This window comes from Oratosquilla oratoria, unplaced genomic scaffold (genome assembly GCF_046742065.1).
Source record: "Oratosquilla oratoria isolate Oo_2021 unplaced genomic scaffold, ASM4674206v1 SCAFFOLD337, whole genome shotgun sequence".
Classification (NCBI taxonomy): Eukaryota; Metazoa; Arthropoda; class Malacostraca; order Stomatopoda; family Squillidae; genus Oratosquilla; species Oratosquilla oratoria.
The window spans coordinates 41,908-58,427 of NW_027467687.1; the positions used below are offsets into that span (position 1 = coordinate 41,908).

General features: G+C 39.1%; 1 protein-coding gene across 19 annotated transcripts in view; it reads right to left on the reverse strand.

Annotated features, from left to right (window-relative positions):
- The window catches only part of LOC143023100 (uncharacterized), a 46,112-nt gene extending 31,222 nt beyond the window's left edge, over positions 1–14,890 (reverse strand). For 7 of the 19 annotated variants that reach the window (XM_076181585.1, XM_076181583.1, XM_076181577.1 and 4 more), the window contains exons 1-4: positions 12,997–14,890; positions 10,907–10,955; positions 3,953–4,059; positions 2,959–3,106 (exon numbers count right to left, since the gene is read on the reverse strand). In XM_076181585.1, coding sequence (XP_076037700.1) covers positions 13,754–14,860 — 1,107 coding nt within the window. In that variant the 5' untranslated portion in view covers positions 14,861–14,890 and the 3' untranslated portion in view covers positions 2,959–3,106; positions 3,953–4,059; positions 10,907–10,955; positions 12,997–13,753. Of the gene's footprint in view, positions 1–2,958; positions 3,107–3,952; positions 4,060–4,228; positions 4,354–10,906; positions 10,956–12,742; positions 12,964–12,996 lie in introns of those variants that run through there. The other 12 variants (XM_076181589.1, XM_076181584.1, XM_076181595.1 and 9 more) reach the window with 8 other exon arrangements.
- Positions 14,891–16,520: the final 1,630 nt, after the last annotated feature.

Here is a 16,520-nt window from a genome sequence, read left to right on the forward strand (position 1 = left end):
GAATACACTCCACACCCCTCCATCCTCCCTCTTAACTTAGCACTTCCTGGATGACGGGTCATCCCTGCACCTTGTCCACTGCCCTGGGTCAGAAGCAGTGTCGCAAGACACAGCACATCCACAGAAAGGCTGCTTCATTAAATCAGCGACCCCCCTCTCCGTCCCCCCTTGCATAAAAGGAGAAGACGGGGAGGAATCCCTTTGGGCTGCGTCAAATTTTGCTCACACATACTACCTCACCCCCATCCCCCTGTCCATTCCACCTCATGCATCACATCATCATTCATATACAGGTAGTCGTCGACTTACGACTGATCGACTTTACAACCACGAGATAGTGCAATAATATTTAACATTTAATAGAGTAATAGAACTGCAATGTTATGCTTGGCAGCGCAGAACAATTACTCCGCACGCCGCGAGACGCGAGTACGATAGTTTTGGCAGGCTGCCGACACCGTCAGCATCCCACCCAGCTAAATATTCTTTCAATTTTTTTCTTTGAAGTAAAATGGGTGGGAGGGGTGTGGAGTGTATGTAGGGATGAAATGGGTGGGAGTGTTTTTATGCCTTTCCCTTTTTGGCTACCTCCCTTGTAAGGGGGAAAAAGCCTTGGTATATGTATGTATGTATGTAATTTTGCATTGCATTTTGTATTTCTATATGTTTTGCAATTAACAAAATGTAACAAAACTTTTTTTTTATGCCTAGGCTAGTTTGTTGTCGATAACGATATGTTCGGTACAGTACGTAAGCGAAAAAAATGTGTTTTGAAATAAAATAAAATCTTAATTTTGCCTTGCATTTTTTATTTTTATATGTTTTGCAATTAATAAAATGTAACAGTAAAACTTTCTTATGCCTAGTCTGTTATCGATAACAATATGTTTGGTTCAGCATTTTGTATTTTTATGTTTTGCGATTAATAGAATGTAACAGTAAACTTTGTTTATGCCTAGTCTGTTGTCGATAACAATATTTTCAGTACAGTACGTAAACGAAATGAATGTGTTTTGAAATAATAAAAAAGATTCCTAATTTTGCCTTACTATGATTTTAATGTACATACATACATACATATACCAAGGCTTTTTCCCCCTTCCAAGGGAGGTAGCCAAAAAGGGAAAGGCATAAAAACACTCCCACCCATTTCATCCCTAAATACACTCCACACCCCTCCCACCCTTCCTCTCATCTGAGCACCTCCTGGATGACGGGTTATCCCTGCACCCTGCCCACCGCCCTGGGTCAGAAGCAGTGTCGCAAGACACAGTACATCCACAGCGAGGTCGCTTCATTTAATCGGCGACCCCCCCTCTCCGTCCCCCTTTGCATATAAAGTGAGGACGGGGAGAAATCCCTTCGGGCTGCGTCAAAATTTACTCACACATACTACCCCACCCCCCACTTCCCCGCCCATTTCTCCTCATGCAGTCACAACATCATCCATATACAACCATTCTCCACTCACCTCTGTCTTCCGTCCTCTCCCTTCCTTCCTCAACAGACATTCCCCTCTTCCCCAAAGCCCCCTTCACCCCATCCATCCACCTCATCCTAGGACGTCCCCTCATGTTCACTCCCTCCACATCTGCCTTCCATACCTCTTTTACTAGTCTTTCTTCACTCATTCTTTCCAAAAAGTATTAGTAGGTCAAAGATGACAGGACTTTATTCAGTATGCATAGGCCTTGGCTATGTTTCCTAACGAAAATTAGAAGAAAAAAAAATTAATATTAAACAGCGTAGCTCAAAGATAATAAGATTTTATTCAGTATGCATACATTTCCTAAAGAAAGTCTGATGGTAAAATAATATTAAAGTTAAAAAATACAGTATTAAATATCATAGGTTAAAGAGGATAGGATTTTATTCAGTATGCTTAGGCCTAGGCTACGTTTCCCAAAGAAAATCAGATAAAACTACAAAAAGGTTAAAAAATACTGTACAACATAGTTCAAAGATGCTAAGATTATTTCAATATGCTAACTATAATATACAATATATATATATATATATATATATATATACACAGTAACAAAAATATTTAAAGGGTAATATATACTGTATATATATATAGACCGACTTGCGTCCAGATCGACTTACAACCTGTCTGTCGGAACCGAACTCGGTCGTAAGTCGACGACTACCTGTACAACCATTCTCCATTCACCCGTCTTCTGTCCTCTCCCGTCCTTCCCCTACAGGCATTCCCCTCTTCCCCAAAGCCCCCTTCACCCCATCCATCCACCTCATCCTAGGACGTCCCTTCATGTTCACTCTCTCCACATCTGCCTTCCATACCTCTTTTACTAGTCTTTCTTCACTCATTCTTTCCATGTGTCCAAACCATCCTAATACTCTTTCATCAACCCTATCTCCCAAGTCCCTTTCCACCCCCATTCTTCCCCTCACCACCTCATTTCTCACTCTATCTAGTCTAGTAACCCCCATCATACTTCTCAGACACCTCATCTCAAACACATTCAAACTCCTTCTCTCTTTCTCTCATATGTTCCATGTTTCTGCCCCATACAGTGCTGTTGGCACAATCACTCCTTCATACAGTCTCCTCTTAGCATCCATTCCCAAATGTCTATTCCTCAGGAAAAGGTGGAGTGAAGGTGGAGGTAGAATATAGATTGAGAGAAGTGAGTAAATGCCTTGGTGGATTGAAGAGTATAACAAAACTGACTTTGTAAAACTTGGAAAAAAAATCAAAATGCTAGTTGGGAAAATTTTCAAATGATGAAACAAAGATGGAAGAGAAATGGAACATTTTTTAGAGAAAAATATAAGGAGGGATCAAAGAAACTTGTACCTAAGCAGAAACAACAAAAGGGCTTACATAAAGTGTTGATATAATAAAAAGTGTAGCGATGCTAAAGATTGAAGAGAGAAAGCCTGGAAAAAATGGAAAAAAAAAAAGACAAAAAAGTGACTAAATGGCAAACATACATCACACTGAGAAATGAATCTGGGTGTTGATATTTGAGGAGACGCTCCACTGGGTACCCTGATCGCCCACGCATGTACTCGACCCATTTTGCAACTAGCTCCTCCCCATTCAGGTCATGGGTGTTTATATACTCCTCTCCTCCATTTACTGAAACCATAGATCTAATTAGTAATATGCCATGAGTAGACAAAAAAAAAAAAAAAAAAATTAATAATAATAATAATAATAAATCAACAAACAAATTGTCAAGGTTGTATATTCTAGATACATTTCCTTTAAAAATATGTCTCAGTCATAATCAAATTGTAAATTGATTTCTTTGCTGCTCAATTACTATGCTGCAGGACAAGTGGGGTGCAGGGCAATGTTCCCTCTAAGCTGTGTGCATGTGCATGCACACACATTTTACAAATAGTACACAAAGGAAAACATATGTGCACACACGGTTTTCAAGATGAAATTGAAATTTTCTAATTAAAGAAATTAACTACATAATTTCATAACAATTTAAAACAAAAGAAAGGGGATTTTGAGAATTTGTCAATTTCATAAAATCATGTCTTGAGATCCTTTGTATTGTGTTCTGCAGTCAGTATGGTGACCCACATAAGTACACACATACTTAGCAAAGAAGGCAAAATTTGCACACAACCAAATATCTGTGCTCACTCACAGCAAAGAATTAAGAGGGAACATTGGTGTGCGGGCAGGCTTTTAGAAGTGAATTCTCTGCGAATGTCATTAAATATAAAATCTTTAATTCAGGCTAACACCAGTAAATTTGATTAAGCTAAGAAGAACTCCAGCTCTTCAAAGGGAAAAAAATTACTTTTTCAATAATGTAGGTAACAGTGTTTTTGTTACAAGGGATTAGGGGGGAGAGCTGTTACTGTTCCAGGAGTATGAGGGTCTTAGGTTTGCCACTGCTACAGCTTCCTGAGTTTAAGCTCCAATGTAAAAGAGGCTACTACCTGTTGCAAAAGTCAAACTTACAGTACTCTGCCTTGATGCAAGGTGATCAATGCCTCCGAGGTTTTAGGTACAACACCACGCCAGGGTTGTCGTTGGCAAAGTTGATGAAATCCTTCTCAATATGATCTCTGCAATAAAACAAAAACTGTCTGCAGTGGATAACAAAGAAAAATGGGATCACATGAAGAACTGTCACCCCAGTCTTTGACAGGGTGACAATTCTTCATGTGGGCCATTCTGGGTTTACGATTATTCAGTTGTACAAGTTGATAACAATAAGCACAACCCTCAATCAACCTAAGCTAACAATCTTTATTCCACTGTTGATATTTGGCATACTGGGGTGACAATTCTTCAGGTGGGCTCTCATGGGGTGACAATTCTTCATGTGGGCATTCTGGGGTGACAATTCTTCATGTGCCCTGAAAAATGTAACATTTGCAAAACTTGTTGGTCCAAATTGGATGGAGGTTGTTAATGGCTGCCTCATGACCATGGGTCTTCTGCAAGAGAGAGAGACCAATTGATTGATCTCAATACAATGTACACAGGACCCCCATCAATGTGGAATTTATGAGAGTAATTTCAAAGCAACGAACAAAAAAGGTAATAACCATTGGAAGGTGCCAAAATAGTTCTCAACACCCCCTAAACGATCAAAAATCATTTAAAAGAAACTATTTTTGACACAAAATGTGGACTGTTACATCTATGAGTATGCAAAAGATAAGAATATGTGAACTGCAGTTGTGGAACAGCATGTGTTGGGGGGGAGGGAGGGGTGTCATCTTTACATACAGCCTTTAGTTTAATTTTCTTCATTATTATTTTAACATTTATAAGCAGAGCAAAACTGAGATGGGCTGGACATGTGGCACTTATGGAGGACCATAGAACTCTAAAACGAGTAATGAGGGGTAGAATGCCTGGAAAGAAGAATTATCTTTAACATAAACATATACATATCCATCACTATGCAATGAATTAGTCAAAACTTACAAGAATGTTAAAATGGATCTTGTACCATTACTTTGCATTCATTCACAACCACCTGCCTTAAATCTAACTGAATCTTTCCCTTTGTATCCAGCTAAATTAAATAACTCCCACAACATAGTAACAGCAAGGAAAATATCCCTTGTATGAGAGGATGTATATTTGTATGGTTTAGACCAGCCTACTTCTCACCACAATGCATATGTCCTGGGGGCATTCAGTCAGAGCTCATTATGAGATAAAATGAGAGGACTGTAAACATATACGACAGCAGTCTGCGCAATACTCCCCCCCATGTTGTGTTCACTATGGATACAACTCTCTGGCACCAGTTTACAGGGCCCCAACAAGGGGAGGGGCGGGGAGTAATGCCCTGAGGTAGGATGTTCGGGGGGGCAATGACCTGAGGCGGGATGTTTGGGGGGGGGGGGCACTTTTGGTGAAAAGAAGGTAAAGCAAATTCCCACTACCGTAATGCACTTTCAATGCAGGATTTATTTATCATGAGTTGTGAGTATAAACATTGTTTTGTGGATGAATCTTACACGTGAGTCGTACTAGTGACCATCAGATGTGGAAGGTGGTGGTGCTGTGTGTGAATGTGGGGGGGGTTCAGCACTTTTCAACTTGCCCCAGGGTGGCACTTACCCATGTTGGTAAATTGCCAGTAAACATAAATCGTACAGTTTCTGTTTGAAAGGCCTACACCCTTCCATGAGCTGCCTATGGGTGACTTGACCACTTTGGAAATTTATAATGGTTTACAACTGTGTGTGTGTGTGTGTGTGTGTGTATTTACCTAGTTGTATTTTGCTGGAAGGAGAGCTATGCTCGTGATGTCCCCCCATTGTATCTCGCAGTGTCTAGTTTGTTTTTAAACTCATGAATGGTTTTTGCGCATACTATTTCATTATCCAGTTTGTTCCAAGTGTCCAAAACTGTATGTGGAAAACTGTTTTTCTTCAGTTCTCTTCTATAGCTATGTTTTTTTATTTTCTTTCCATGTCCTCTTGTGTTTCTTTTGTCCCAGTTAAGGGGGTACGCGACACCTGGGGGGGGTGAATTTGGTCAAGATATGGCATTTTTCAAAACTGTGTTCAAAATGTTCGTATACCACTTAGAAATAAATCCCGACAAATGATTTTCCAGCCGCGCGCAATTTAAAGGTCCTGGATGAGGTTTAAAGGGACAGATTTAAAGGCGCAACCGACACTAGAGGGAGGCGTGCCACTTAGGACCTTCAGGCGCAGTGAATAACGTTGAAATTTGATTGAATTTACACTCACCCAGTGTATCAACGGCCAATATGATTGTGGAGGGGAAGGGAGGAAGGTGGAGGGAGAATATTTTGCCAACTTTGTGCGAAACTAAGCGTTAGTTCCCAGCTAGCTCTGAAAAGGGAAGTACGCATGTCTCATGAGCTCTCATTGCAATCTATTACTTTAGCTAGTACATATTACTCTTTAGTACAGTCATCATGGGTAGCAAAAAGAACAAAAGAACATCACAATGACAAAAAACAGCAGTTAAAGATGGCAAGCAGTCAAAGACGACTAAAGATCTCACCACCTCTCACTCCACCACTGCCCTCACCTGCACCTCTGTGACGGTGACAGAGGTAAAGGACAACATTAGACTAAACAATTCAAAGAGGAAGATTAAATCCAAAGAAGAAAGCAAGAGGAAAAAGATCAAGGCTATACAAGAAGAAGAAAGAAGAAGGGACATCATATGATGCTGGAGGGGGTGCCCTACCAACATAGATTGGCGAGGGGAATCTGATGAGGAAAGAGAAGGCGCCCACTACTGGAAAATAAACCTCTTTCCAATTATTTAGATACCCTGAAGACCCCCAGCAGAGAGGTTTCATATGAAGAAACCGCCAAAGGTGCAAAAAAGCAAATTATATGATGTTGTCGTCTGTGCGTTGTCACTACTGTGACATACTTATACTTTAGTTTTTCAGTATTTAAAGTACTTACAATTAAAATATGTTGATAATTTTTACTGTACTTACTTATTATATAATAAGAATTAAGCCATGAAGAAATCAGTCAAATTGGTGAAACTATAAGCAAGTTACAGATATATTCATATTTCAAGTTGCCATATCTCCATTCGATATTTTTCTACTTTTTTTTAATCATAAAAAATCTAATATACATCAGATTTAGATGAAACTTACAGGGAATATTACTTTTAGTAACTGCTAGGGCCGATCGTTCGAATATTTTGAATAGGATGAAAGAGTTTGGAGTAATAATGGAAACAAGAGCAAAAAAATGGTATTTTTCACGATTTTTGCCAGACATTAAAATTGAAATGCCTGTATGCAAAAGTATAATGGAAATTGTTCAATTACTCAATGACCGGCCCTAGGTGTGCCTACTGACTAATCATAGCCAAAATATAAAACAAATTGGTCCACGTATTATGGTGCTGTGCACTTTTAAATGTCGCTACTGGTATACGTACATACATCATTCTGCTTCACCTAAAATGTAGGCAATATGGATACCTATTTACCTGAGAAGTTTCAGCTCTTTACTCTAAATATTTTAGAAAATGACCTCCAGGTGTCGCGTACCCCCTTAAGTAAGTTCTCTCTATCAAGTATCTCTGTGCCTTTCATGATTCTGTAGATGGTCAATAGGTCACCTCTCTTCTTTGCTCCAGTGTCGGTAACTCCAGTTTAGCCAATCTCTCCTCGTATGATAGGTTTGCAAGTGCAGGTGCCATTTTTGTAGCTGCTCTTTGGATTCTTTCTATTTTCTTTATATTCTTTTTGGTACTGGGAGACCACAATGTCACTGCATACTCTAATCTAGGCCTTATCAATGTAACCAATATTTTTTTTATCATGTCTTCGTCCAAGTATGTAAATGCCACTTTTATTGATCTTAGCAAGTTGTAAGTCTCCCCGACAATTTTGTTAATCTGTATATCATAGGACAAGTCGTTCGTGATAATTACTCCCAAATCTTTTTCGGATCCTACTTTCTTTACTTCTTTGATTCCAATTGTATATTTTCCTAATATTCTGTTTTTGCTTTTTCCAAACTCCATTATGCTACACTTCTTAGTATTAAAGTCCACTTCCCATTTCTGACTCCAGTTCCATACCCTATTTAGGTCTTCTTGCAGTGCTTCACAGTCCTCATCAGTTTCTACTTGCCTTAACAGTTTGGCGTCATCAGCAAAGAAGCTCATGTAGCAGTTCACGTCCTCATCCATGTCATTCATACGATAACAAACATTATTGGTGCCAGTACAGATCCTTGCGGTACTCCACTGATCACCTCTTTCCAATCTGAATATTTTTCTCTGAGCACTACTCTCATCTTTCTACCAGTCAGAAAGTCCTCCATCCATTTTAGTAGGTTTCCTTGTATTCCTCCTATGTGTTCCAGTTTTTTTTAGTAATTTTCTGTGTGGTACTTTGTCAAAGGCTTTTTGCAAGTCTAGGAATGCACAATCAGCCCATCCATTTCTTTCTTGCATTATGTCTATTAGTCTTGAGTAAAAGCATATTAAGTTTGTGGTGCATGATCTACCTTGTCTGAACCCGAATTGTCTTGGGTTTAATATGTTGTTGTCTTCCAGATGTTTTACCCATCTATTCTTGATTATTTTTGCACAAATGTGTGTGTGTGTGTGTGTGTGTGTGTGTGTGTGTGTGTGTGTGTGTGATTTACCATGGTCTTTGGATCACGTGTTGAACTCATGATCGACAGTTATTTCCCTCCCAGAAGAGAGCTCAGAGCTCATATATGACCAATCTAGGTGTGTGTGTGTGTGTGTGTTTACCACCTCCATGATTCACCATGGTCTTGAATCACATGTTGGAATCATGATCAACAGTTATTAACCTCCTGGATGAGAGCTCAGAGCTCATATGAGTGATCTATGGGTAATACTGTGACCTTACACGCAAACACACACACACACACCCATCTCCCCACCCACAAGAGTTGGAGTAACACCCTGCAGTGCAGTGATACTGAAATTATTTCAGCCCTGGGCAGGAGTCAAACCCGGACTGCCGTAGTGGCAGGCGAGAACTCTAACCACAGTGCCACGAGGTGTGTGTGTGTGTAAAGACCAGATATACAGTGCTGCTGGAGATCCTGTGCAAGTGGGTGGCTCTTTTTTCGGTACTTTTTTTTTTTTTTTTTTTTTTTAGAAATGCACATCTATGCAATATAGCAATAGAAAATTAAATAATAACTTTGTAAATTATAATACATCAACACAATATGTTTTTCTTGGCAGAAATTAATAACAGAAAAAATTGCTACAAGTGACACACTAATGAACAGAACAACTATGACTGCTTGAGATGCCATCTTTGTTGTGATAGATGCAAAGGTCAAAGAAATAAAAGTATGATATATTCGTCTAACGTAACCAGCGTACATGTGGTACATGTAATTCTAGAGGTCATCAAGGTTGTTGTTATCATCAGGGATGTTGATGGCCTGTTTTGTCATCCGATTTGACTGCTAGCGGTAGAGTTTCATAGCTTGAAGAAAATCATGAAGGATTACAAAGGATTACAAAGGCAGAGCATGCAAACAGGAGACCTTTTGGTCCATAATTAGGTCGTATGCAAAAAAAATATATAAATGATAAAAAAAATATATAAAATAAAAATTATACTAATATAAATAATAATAAATAATACACAGGTATAGTTAAATAAACAAACAGGTAAATAGTAATAATAAACTGATATATAAGTAATAAATATGGAAATCAAGCAAATAAGACAAATAATAACAAACAAATAATCAAATAATATAAAATAAATGGCAGTCATTACAGCACCTTGCTTAAATGTTTATCTAAACGAATCTTAAAGCTTCGAACTGAACTACATCTCAGTTCCTTGGCACTGTTTTAAAAATATGTAGCTTGGTGACATCACTTGGAGAGGGAGAACACCTGGTACACACCATCAGCACCATTGTCAAACTGACAACACTGACAGGACTGGAGAGAAGACAATATGGCATCTTGAACCTATTGTCACAACTCCACTCAGTAGTGTATTTGCTTAAAACATTTTTTTCTTATTGATCTCCACCAAGAAAAGCATATACTACATTGATGTATTACAAGTTACAAAAGTGAATATCTAATTTTCTATTGTTATATAGGTGAGTAGTTCCAGAAAAAAATAGACATCTTTATTTGCTTGATAATTATACTTATTTTATGGTCACTAGCTAGTGCACACCATATGGAATCATTGAGTGACATACATTGGGCCCACTGGATATACAAACAATGATAATGGGGATGGCAGGATTTGGTTAAGTCCTGCAGGGTTCTGGCATCTTTTAAAATGATCACAGCACCCCTGGTAAAGACAATCCAGTTCTATTCCAGTATCACACATATGCATTTTACACAATTTTTTTTTCCCATTTAAATGATTTTTTTCTATAGGATGATTATGTTAGGTTAGGCTAGAATATATTAGGTTAGGAGCTATTGGGTATTGTAGATTTCATGTTATATATCCATGTTTGCATGATTCTGGAACTTATCCTTTTCTTTTGGCATCTGAAAGATCTATTTCTCCTATAGAATGGTTATGTTAGGTTAGGAGTTACTGAAAAACAAGTTTCATGTCAAATATCCGTGTTTGTGCAACTCTGGAATCTATTCCTTTTTACAATTTTTCAGCCTGAATGTTGAATTGCAATTTTCTCAAAATCCAATCACTTTTTTCATCTTAAAGACTTAAAAGAAACCTGTTCTGCATATCTTTATTGTATACCACACTCCTGGAGAGTAACAGTATAGTTTTGTTATAAAACCATAAACACCACATTCATTCTATATATGATATACAAATTCATTAGAGATTACAAATTATATTCTATATCTGGTAATCGTTTTATGACCGAGTATTCAACCAAATGTCATGATTGATTAAAAATTTGTATAAACACGAATAGGCTGTGAACTTGCCTCATTCCTCTGCTTCCTCCATGGTTTTTCCGACATGCCTCGTAGTTGCCTTAAAATAAAGACAATTTGAAAGGCTTAAAATAAATTGGATACTATGTTATTAAAGATAATGATACAATCTCAATGTCATGAAACTGTCACTTGTCAGGAATGAACTGTGGCCAGACCATTGTCTTGCAATGTGGTGAATACAACGTATTACTGTCAGGCCCTACATGGAACACAACCTTCAGACTACCTTGCAATGCCAATGGGTCAGTAACTCAAGTAATTGCCAAATGGCCAACTTCATGAAGCTTTGTTTTTAAAGCTATGCCTATGTCTAATCTTTTCTGAAGGCCAAGGTAGTGCATTTACATGTACCATGTGAAATGTATATCAAAAACCTACCCCTGCATACAACAAGTGTACAACATGAGGAACACAACTGAATCTATTCAACTCACATGCTTGATGAATAACCCTTACTTCATACGTTTCCCATCCTTGTAATGGATCTGCCTGTTCTCGTACTGCCGCCCTGCGCAATTTCGATTCTCTATGTTTGCTCGGCCAGTAACAATATGACTTTTTCTCCTTTGCAAAGATCAATTTTGTTGGGACCATGTCTACATTAACCTCATCCACAAATACCACTACAGAATACATTTTATCTTCACCTACAATACAGAAAGGTACCCGCTGTCAGATTACTTGCAACTATCAATAAACATGGAAATTTGACAACTTCACCTTCCATGTATAGCACCAAAACCGAGAACTAATGGATGAGGACTAAGAAGTTTCATTCTTGTTCAAGTGACTTCAAGCAATTTATCATATACAGCAACATTCAAAGGCATTGTGATGATCTAGGCCTATATCACATGGCTCCTACAAAATTTTAGTTAGCAACAAGAGTCCAACCCTGCAATTTAGGTTGTGAAAATTAACCCAAGTGTCCATATCACCACAGTAGTGAAGACAAAAATGACAGACAATGGTGAAAAAATGACCAGATGGTATGTCTGGAGATACTGAGAGCTGAAACTACTAACTTCCATTACATGTAAACACACAAGTTTTACATGCACCTACTCTAACCAACAGACTTAGTATAGGCCTATATTGGGAGAGGGATAAAAATGTGTAAGTGCTCTTCAGATTCATCAAAGGTACATGTACATCATATACCGGGCACATACATGTACTGACACTATTGTTCACAAAATGCATTTTTTATAAACGGGCATGCATGCTCTGATATCACATTGACGTTTACCAATAACATGAATAATAGACGAGAATTTTGCCCATCCAGGTAAAAGAAAAGTTTTAAAATCTAAAGATATCCATCGATAAACATGTAACCTTAAATTAAATGGAGTACAAAAATGGGATGCAAACCCATTCATCATATGGGAAAAAAAAAAAAAAATTGCTGTGACATCCCTGAACAGGTACAGTGCCAAGCTCACGAGACAATTTGGAAACCCCCATATATTCCTAAATCCTGCAAATTCAGTGGATAGGTAAAAAAAGCTATTTTCTTGGTGAGCTTGTTTACAATAAGGTAGTAGCAAGATTCATTCTGAAATCAAGTGCACGGACGGATGGATGGATGGATGGATGGATGGATGGATGGATGGATGGATGGGGGGGGGGGCTTTCTTCTGTACCACACAGCAGTCAGCATTAATCAGGGTGACCTAGGCCTAGGCTACATGCATCCCTACATAATCATGTTGAAACTAGAACGCTAGACCCTAGGCCTAGGCTACATGCATCCCTACATAAACATGTTAAAACTAGAACGCTAGACCTAAATAGTTGTTTACGTAGTGTGAATGTACGTACTCTCCAACAGCAATCATAGCAGTGTGACTAATCATTCGGCCTACATAACCTTGCATGCCTACACTCGCGCTGAGCAAGCATTACCAAGTCTCGTTGCACGCATGGAAGACACAGGCTTCGATCATGAAGGTATAAACAGGACTAATTCAAATCAGAGCATATAGTAAATTATGATGAATCGTCAAAAGAATGATACCAAGAACCATAGTGACTAAAAAGGCAAGACGTCCATTACTTTACCAGAGAAAACTTACAGAATTTGACGTGCTGGAGCAGTTCACTCTCACGGACTTTTCAAAAAATGGCGCACTGGCGGACTGCGGTTTGGTGGCGCGATTCGAACAGTTTAACAAATTACATGATTTCGCGTAGGTTTGAAATCAAATGTCAACATAAAGGTATTTCAAAATATGAAAAAACCTGTGACTAAACAACTGTAGGACTAGAGGTGGAAAATACGTAGCATGCTTTACCACATTCGGAAACTGTCAGATTTGATCGGCACCCTCCGAGTCGTCAATAGGATCCCCGCGATCGACTGCATGATGACATATTGATGATAGGGATCGAGGCCTAGCTTTAGTTAGGCCTATTTTGAGCGGAATAATTACATTATTTTTACAGTTGATACTACTTACAACCACGTGCCCAGAAATACAGACTACTGGTAGGAATATGTTTCTATTTAAAGACGATAGAGGAACAGGTATAATATGAAAATAGTAGTTTTCAAACTCTGAATAACTTAGACAGATGTATCATTAGGAACATTAAAAACCTGGAGTTTCTCTTTCCGGTCCGCTCATGTGCGATATTTTTAATATTGACAACTACAAGCACCCGGCTCCGCCGGACCTGGCTACGCCAGGTGTGCTTGGCCTTCGGCGAGGCGGGCTCCGCCCGCGGGTGCTTCGCACCCAGCCCTTCGGGCATTGATGATACACACAAAAAAGTTAATAAAACCAAAGATTTTCATCTGCCTTTTACTTAAAACACCTTAGAACTATACATTTAATGCAGTTTCTTCTTTTTTCTCTTGGGTGTGAGTTCTTCTTCGCTGTCCTCTTCTTCGCTGCTATTCTTTCTCTTTACGAAATCCTTCAACATGGTTTTAATCTCATCTATTTCGTAGACAATCTTTTCAAATCTTTCTTCGTTTTTGGTATCCTTAGCTCCGATCTTCTCCTCAATCTTCTCCTCAATCTTCTCTCCAATCTTCTCTTCGATTTCTTCAATTTTATCCTCCATTTCCCCTCGACTCAAGTAGTTCTCTTCTTCGAAGAGTTCTTCTGGTAAGATCATCGCAGCTACTTCTCCTTCTGTTTTCTCGAACACAGAACGTGATATGCTGACTATGGATTGATCGGGTTCCTCTTCTGGTATCCTTGAGGTTTCAGAGTTATCTTCAAAGATTAAATCCTCCAAAGAAGAAACTTTACTTTTATCCACATCACAGAACACCTCTTCATAAACGCAATTCACCCAAGGTCTCAACTCGTATTCTTCCCCTTTCTTTGTATATCCTGGAAAAACTATGAGGGAATCGTGGCTTGTAACTCTAGAACACGCTACGTATAGTTGACCGTGTGCGAAGCACTGTGATGAATCCAGTAGCACACCACACTTCTCAAACGTCTGCCCCTGGGACTTATTCATTGTCATAGCGTAACAGAGTTTGACAGGGAACTGGTATCTCTTGAAGGCTACAGGGGTGTCTGTTGCCTCTAAAGTAACTCTAGGAAGTAAGATCTGTGTGTTCCTGTACACACCAGTTAAAATCTTTCCAACAATAACGTTCCTTATCAAATTTGTTACCATAACTCTAGTCCCATTACAGATTTCCGGAGGGCAAATGTTCCTCATAACCATCACAATTGCTCCTTCCTTCAACCTTAATTTGTGTGGAGGAATGGAAGGGCTATCCATAGAATTGAAAACTGACGCCTGAACGTCCATCCCTTCTATTGATTCACAACCGACATCTACGCTCATGTAAACCACTTCCTTACCAATCACTTTATTGTACACAAACTCGTTAATGATTTCGACGTCGTTGTTCGTGGGAGATATTATAGCTCTCTTTTCAAAGAAAGAGACGTTAAATATGTTCTCTCCCATTCCTCTGTACACTCTTTCAACTAACTCTTCTCTGCTGTCAACTATCACCCCGAAACCTTCTCCGAAGTGACACTCTTTGTACTTTCCTTCTCCAACTTCTAATAATTTCTCTGCAAAGTTTATGTTTTCTTCGTCTTCACTCTTAAGTCGAACGTTCTTTATCAGTTCTAACTCTTCGAAGAAAGGCCAAAAGTAACTTGATTTCAGACAACTGTTCAACTCGTCGTTCTTTCCTCCTCCTCTTACAACTGGTAATATCTGTCTAAAGTCTCCAGCACAAACGAACGTCTTTCCTCCCATGAAAATATCAAGACCGGAAAGGTCCCTCAAAGTGATATCCAGGGCTGAGATTGTGTTCTTATTTGCCATCACTGCTTCGTCCCACACAATCAAAGAAGACATAAGAAGCAATCGAGCTAGTTCGGACTTGTGCTTTATGTTGCATGTTTTTCTTTCGTTATGTTCCATCAGTGGTATCTTGAACATATTATGGGCAGTTCTTCCCCCGTGAAGGACAGTAGCTGCTATACCCGAAGAAGCCACAGCTAAAGCCACTTTACTCTTCGAACGAACTGTGTCTAGAAGAAGATTCAAAAGGAAGGACTTTCCTGTCCCACCAGGTGCATTTAAGAAGAACGCTTTGCTTTTGTTTTCCGTCTCACAACCAACACTTTCAATGATTTTATCGTAACAAATCTTCTGCTCTCTGTTTAATAGAGGGAGAGCTCTCTCCACTGTCTCGGACAATTCTTTAGAATTATAGGCTTTCTCCCTCCTTATCACGTTTGAAGACTTTTCTCCATTTCTGGAAGAAGGTAAGCCGTAGTGGACTATGTTTCCTCCTCCACAATTGAAAACTTGTTCTTGGATGTCGTCAAGAGCATCGAGGTATATTTCGTCGTTGTAATCCTTCAACCCTCTAAGATATAGAAAATCACTCGAGAAGAGATCCTTTGTTTCTTCCCAGATATCTTTCTGGTCTTCTAGATCCGAGAACACTAACATGCTAGCGTAAGTCGAACAAAGTTCTTTGCGGTCATTTGTGTAGTTTATCATCTCCAGGATAGTCTGTTTCCAAGTCTCTTCATCTTTTAAAAGACCCATAGCCTTAACGGCTTCCCTGTAAGTTCCGTAGAGTACACCGTCCACCATCCTGAGGTCTTCGAAGGATTTGGGACCTCTCTTGTGGGTTAGAAGCATTCTCATATAGAACAGTTCTACTGTCTTGTTCGTTACAGCTCTTATCCTTCCAATAGCGTGAGTGTTACCTTTCCTCTCCTCCCAACATGATTTCGGAATGCTGTACTTGAAGTAAGCAGCTACTTCGTTGTAAGTTAGGGTGGCTGCGTATTCGTTAACGCTACATAATTTGAAAAATGCTGTCAACTGAGTGTCTCTGTTTGCCTTCTTTTTTATGTCTGCCTTTGAGGAATCGGCGTTGAAGAATACTTCGTTTTCGTCCTTTAAATGGAGGTCCAGATTCATAACAGGAGGGTAACTACTGTGTATGGGGAATCTGAATATCTTCCAAGTTGCTTCGTTGGAGTTAACGAATCTTGCATCCGTGAAGTTCTTAATTTCATTGATTTCTTCGGTTCCCTCGGTTTTAGTGAATAGAACTCTGTCACATCCTTTGTTGACGTACTTTGTAACGTACGCT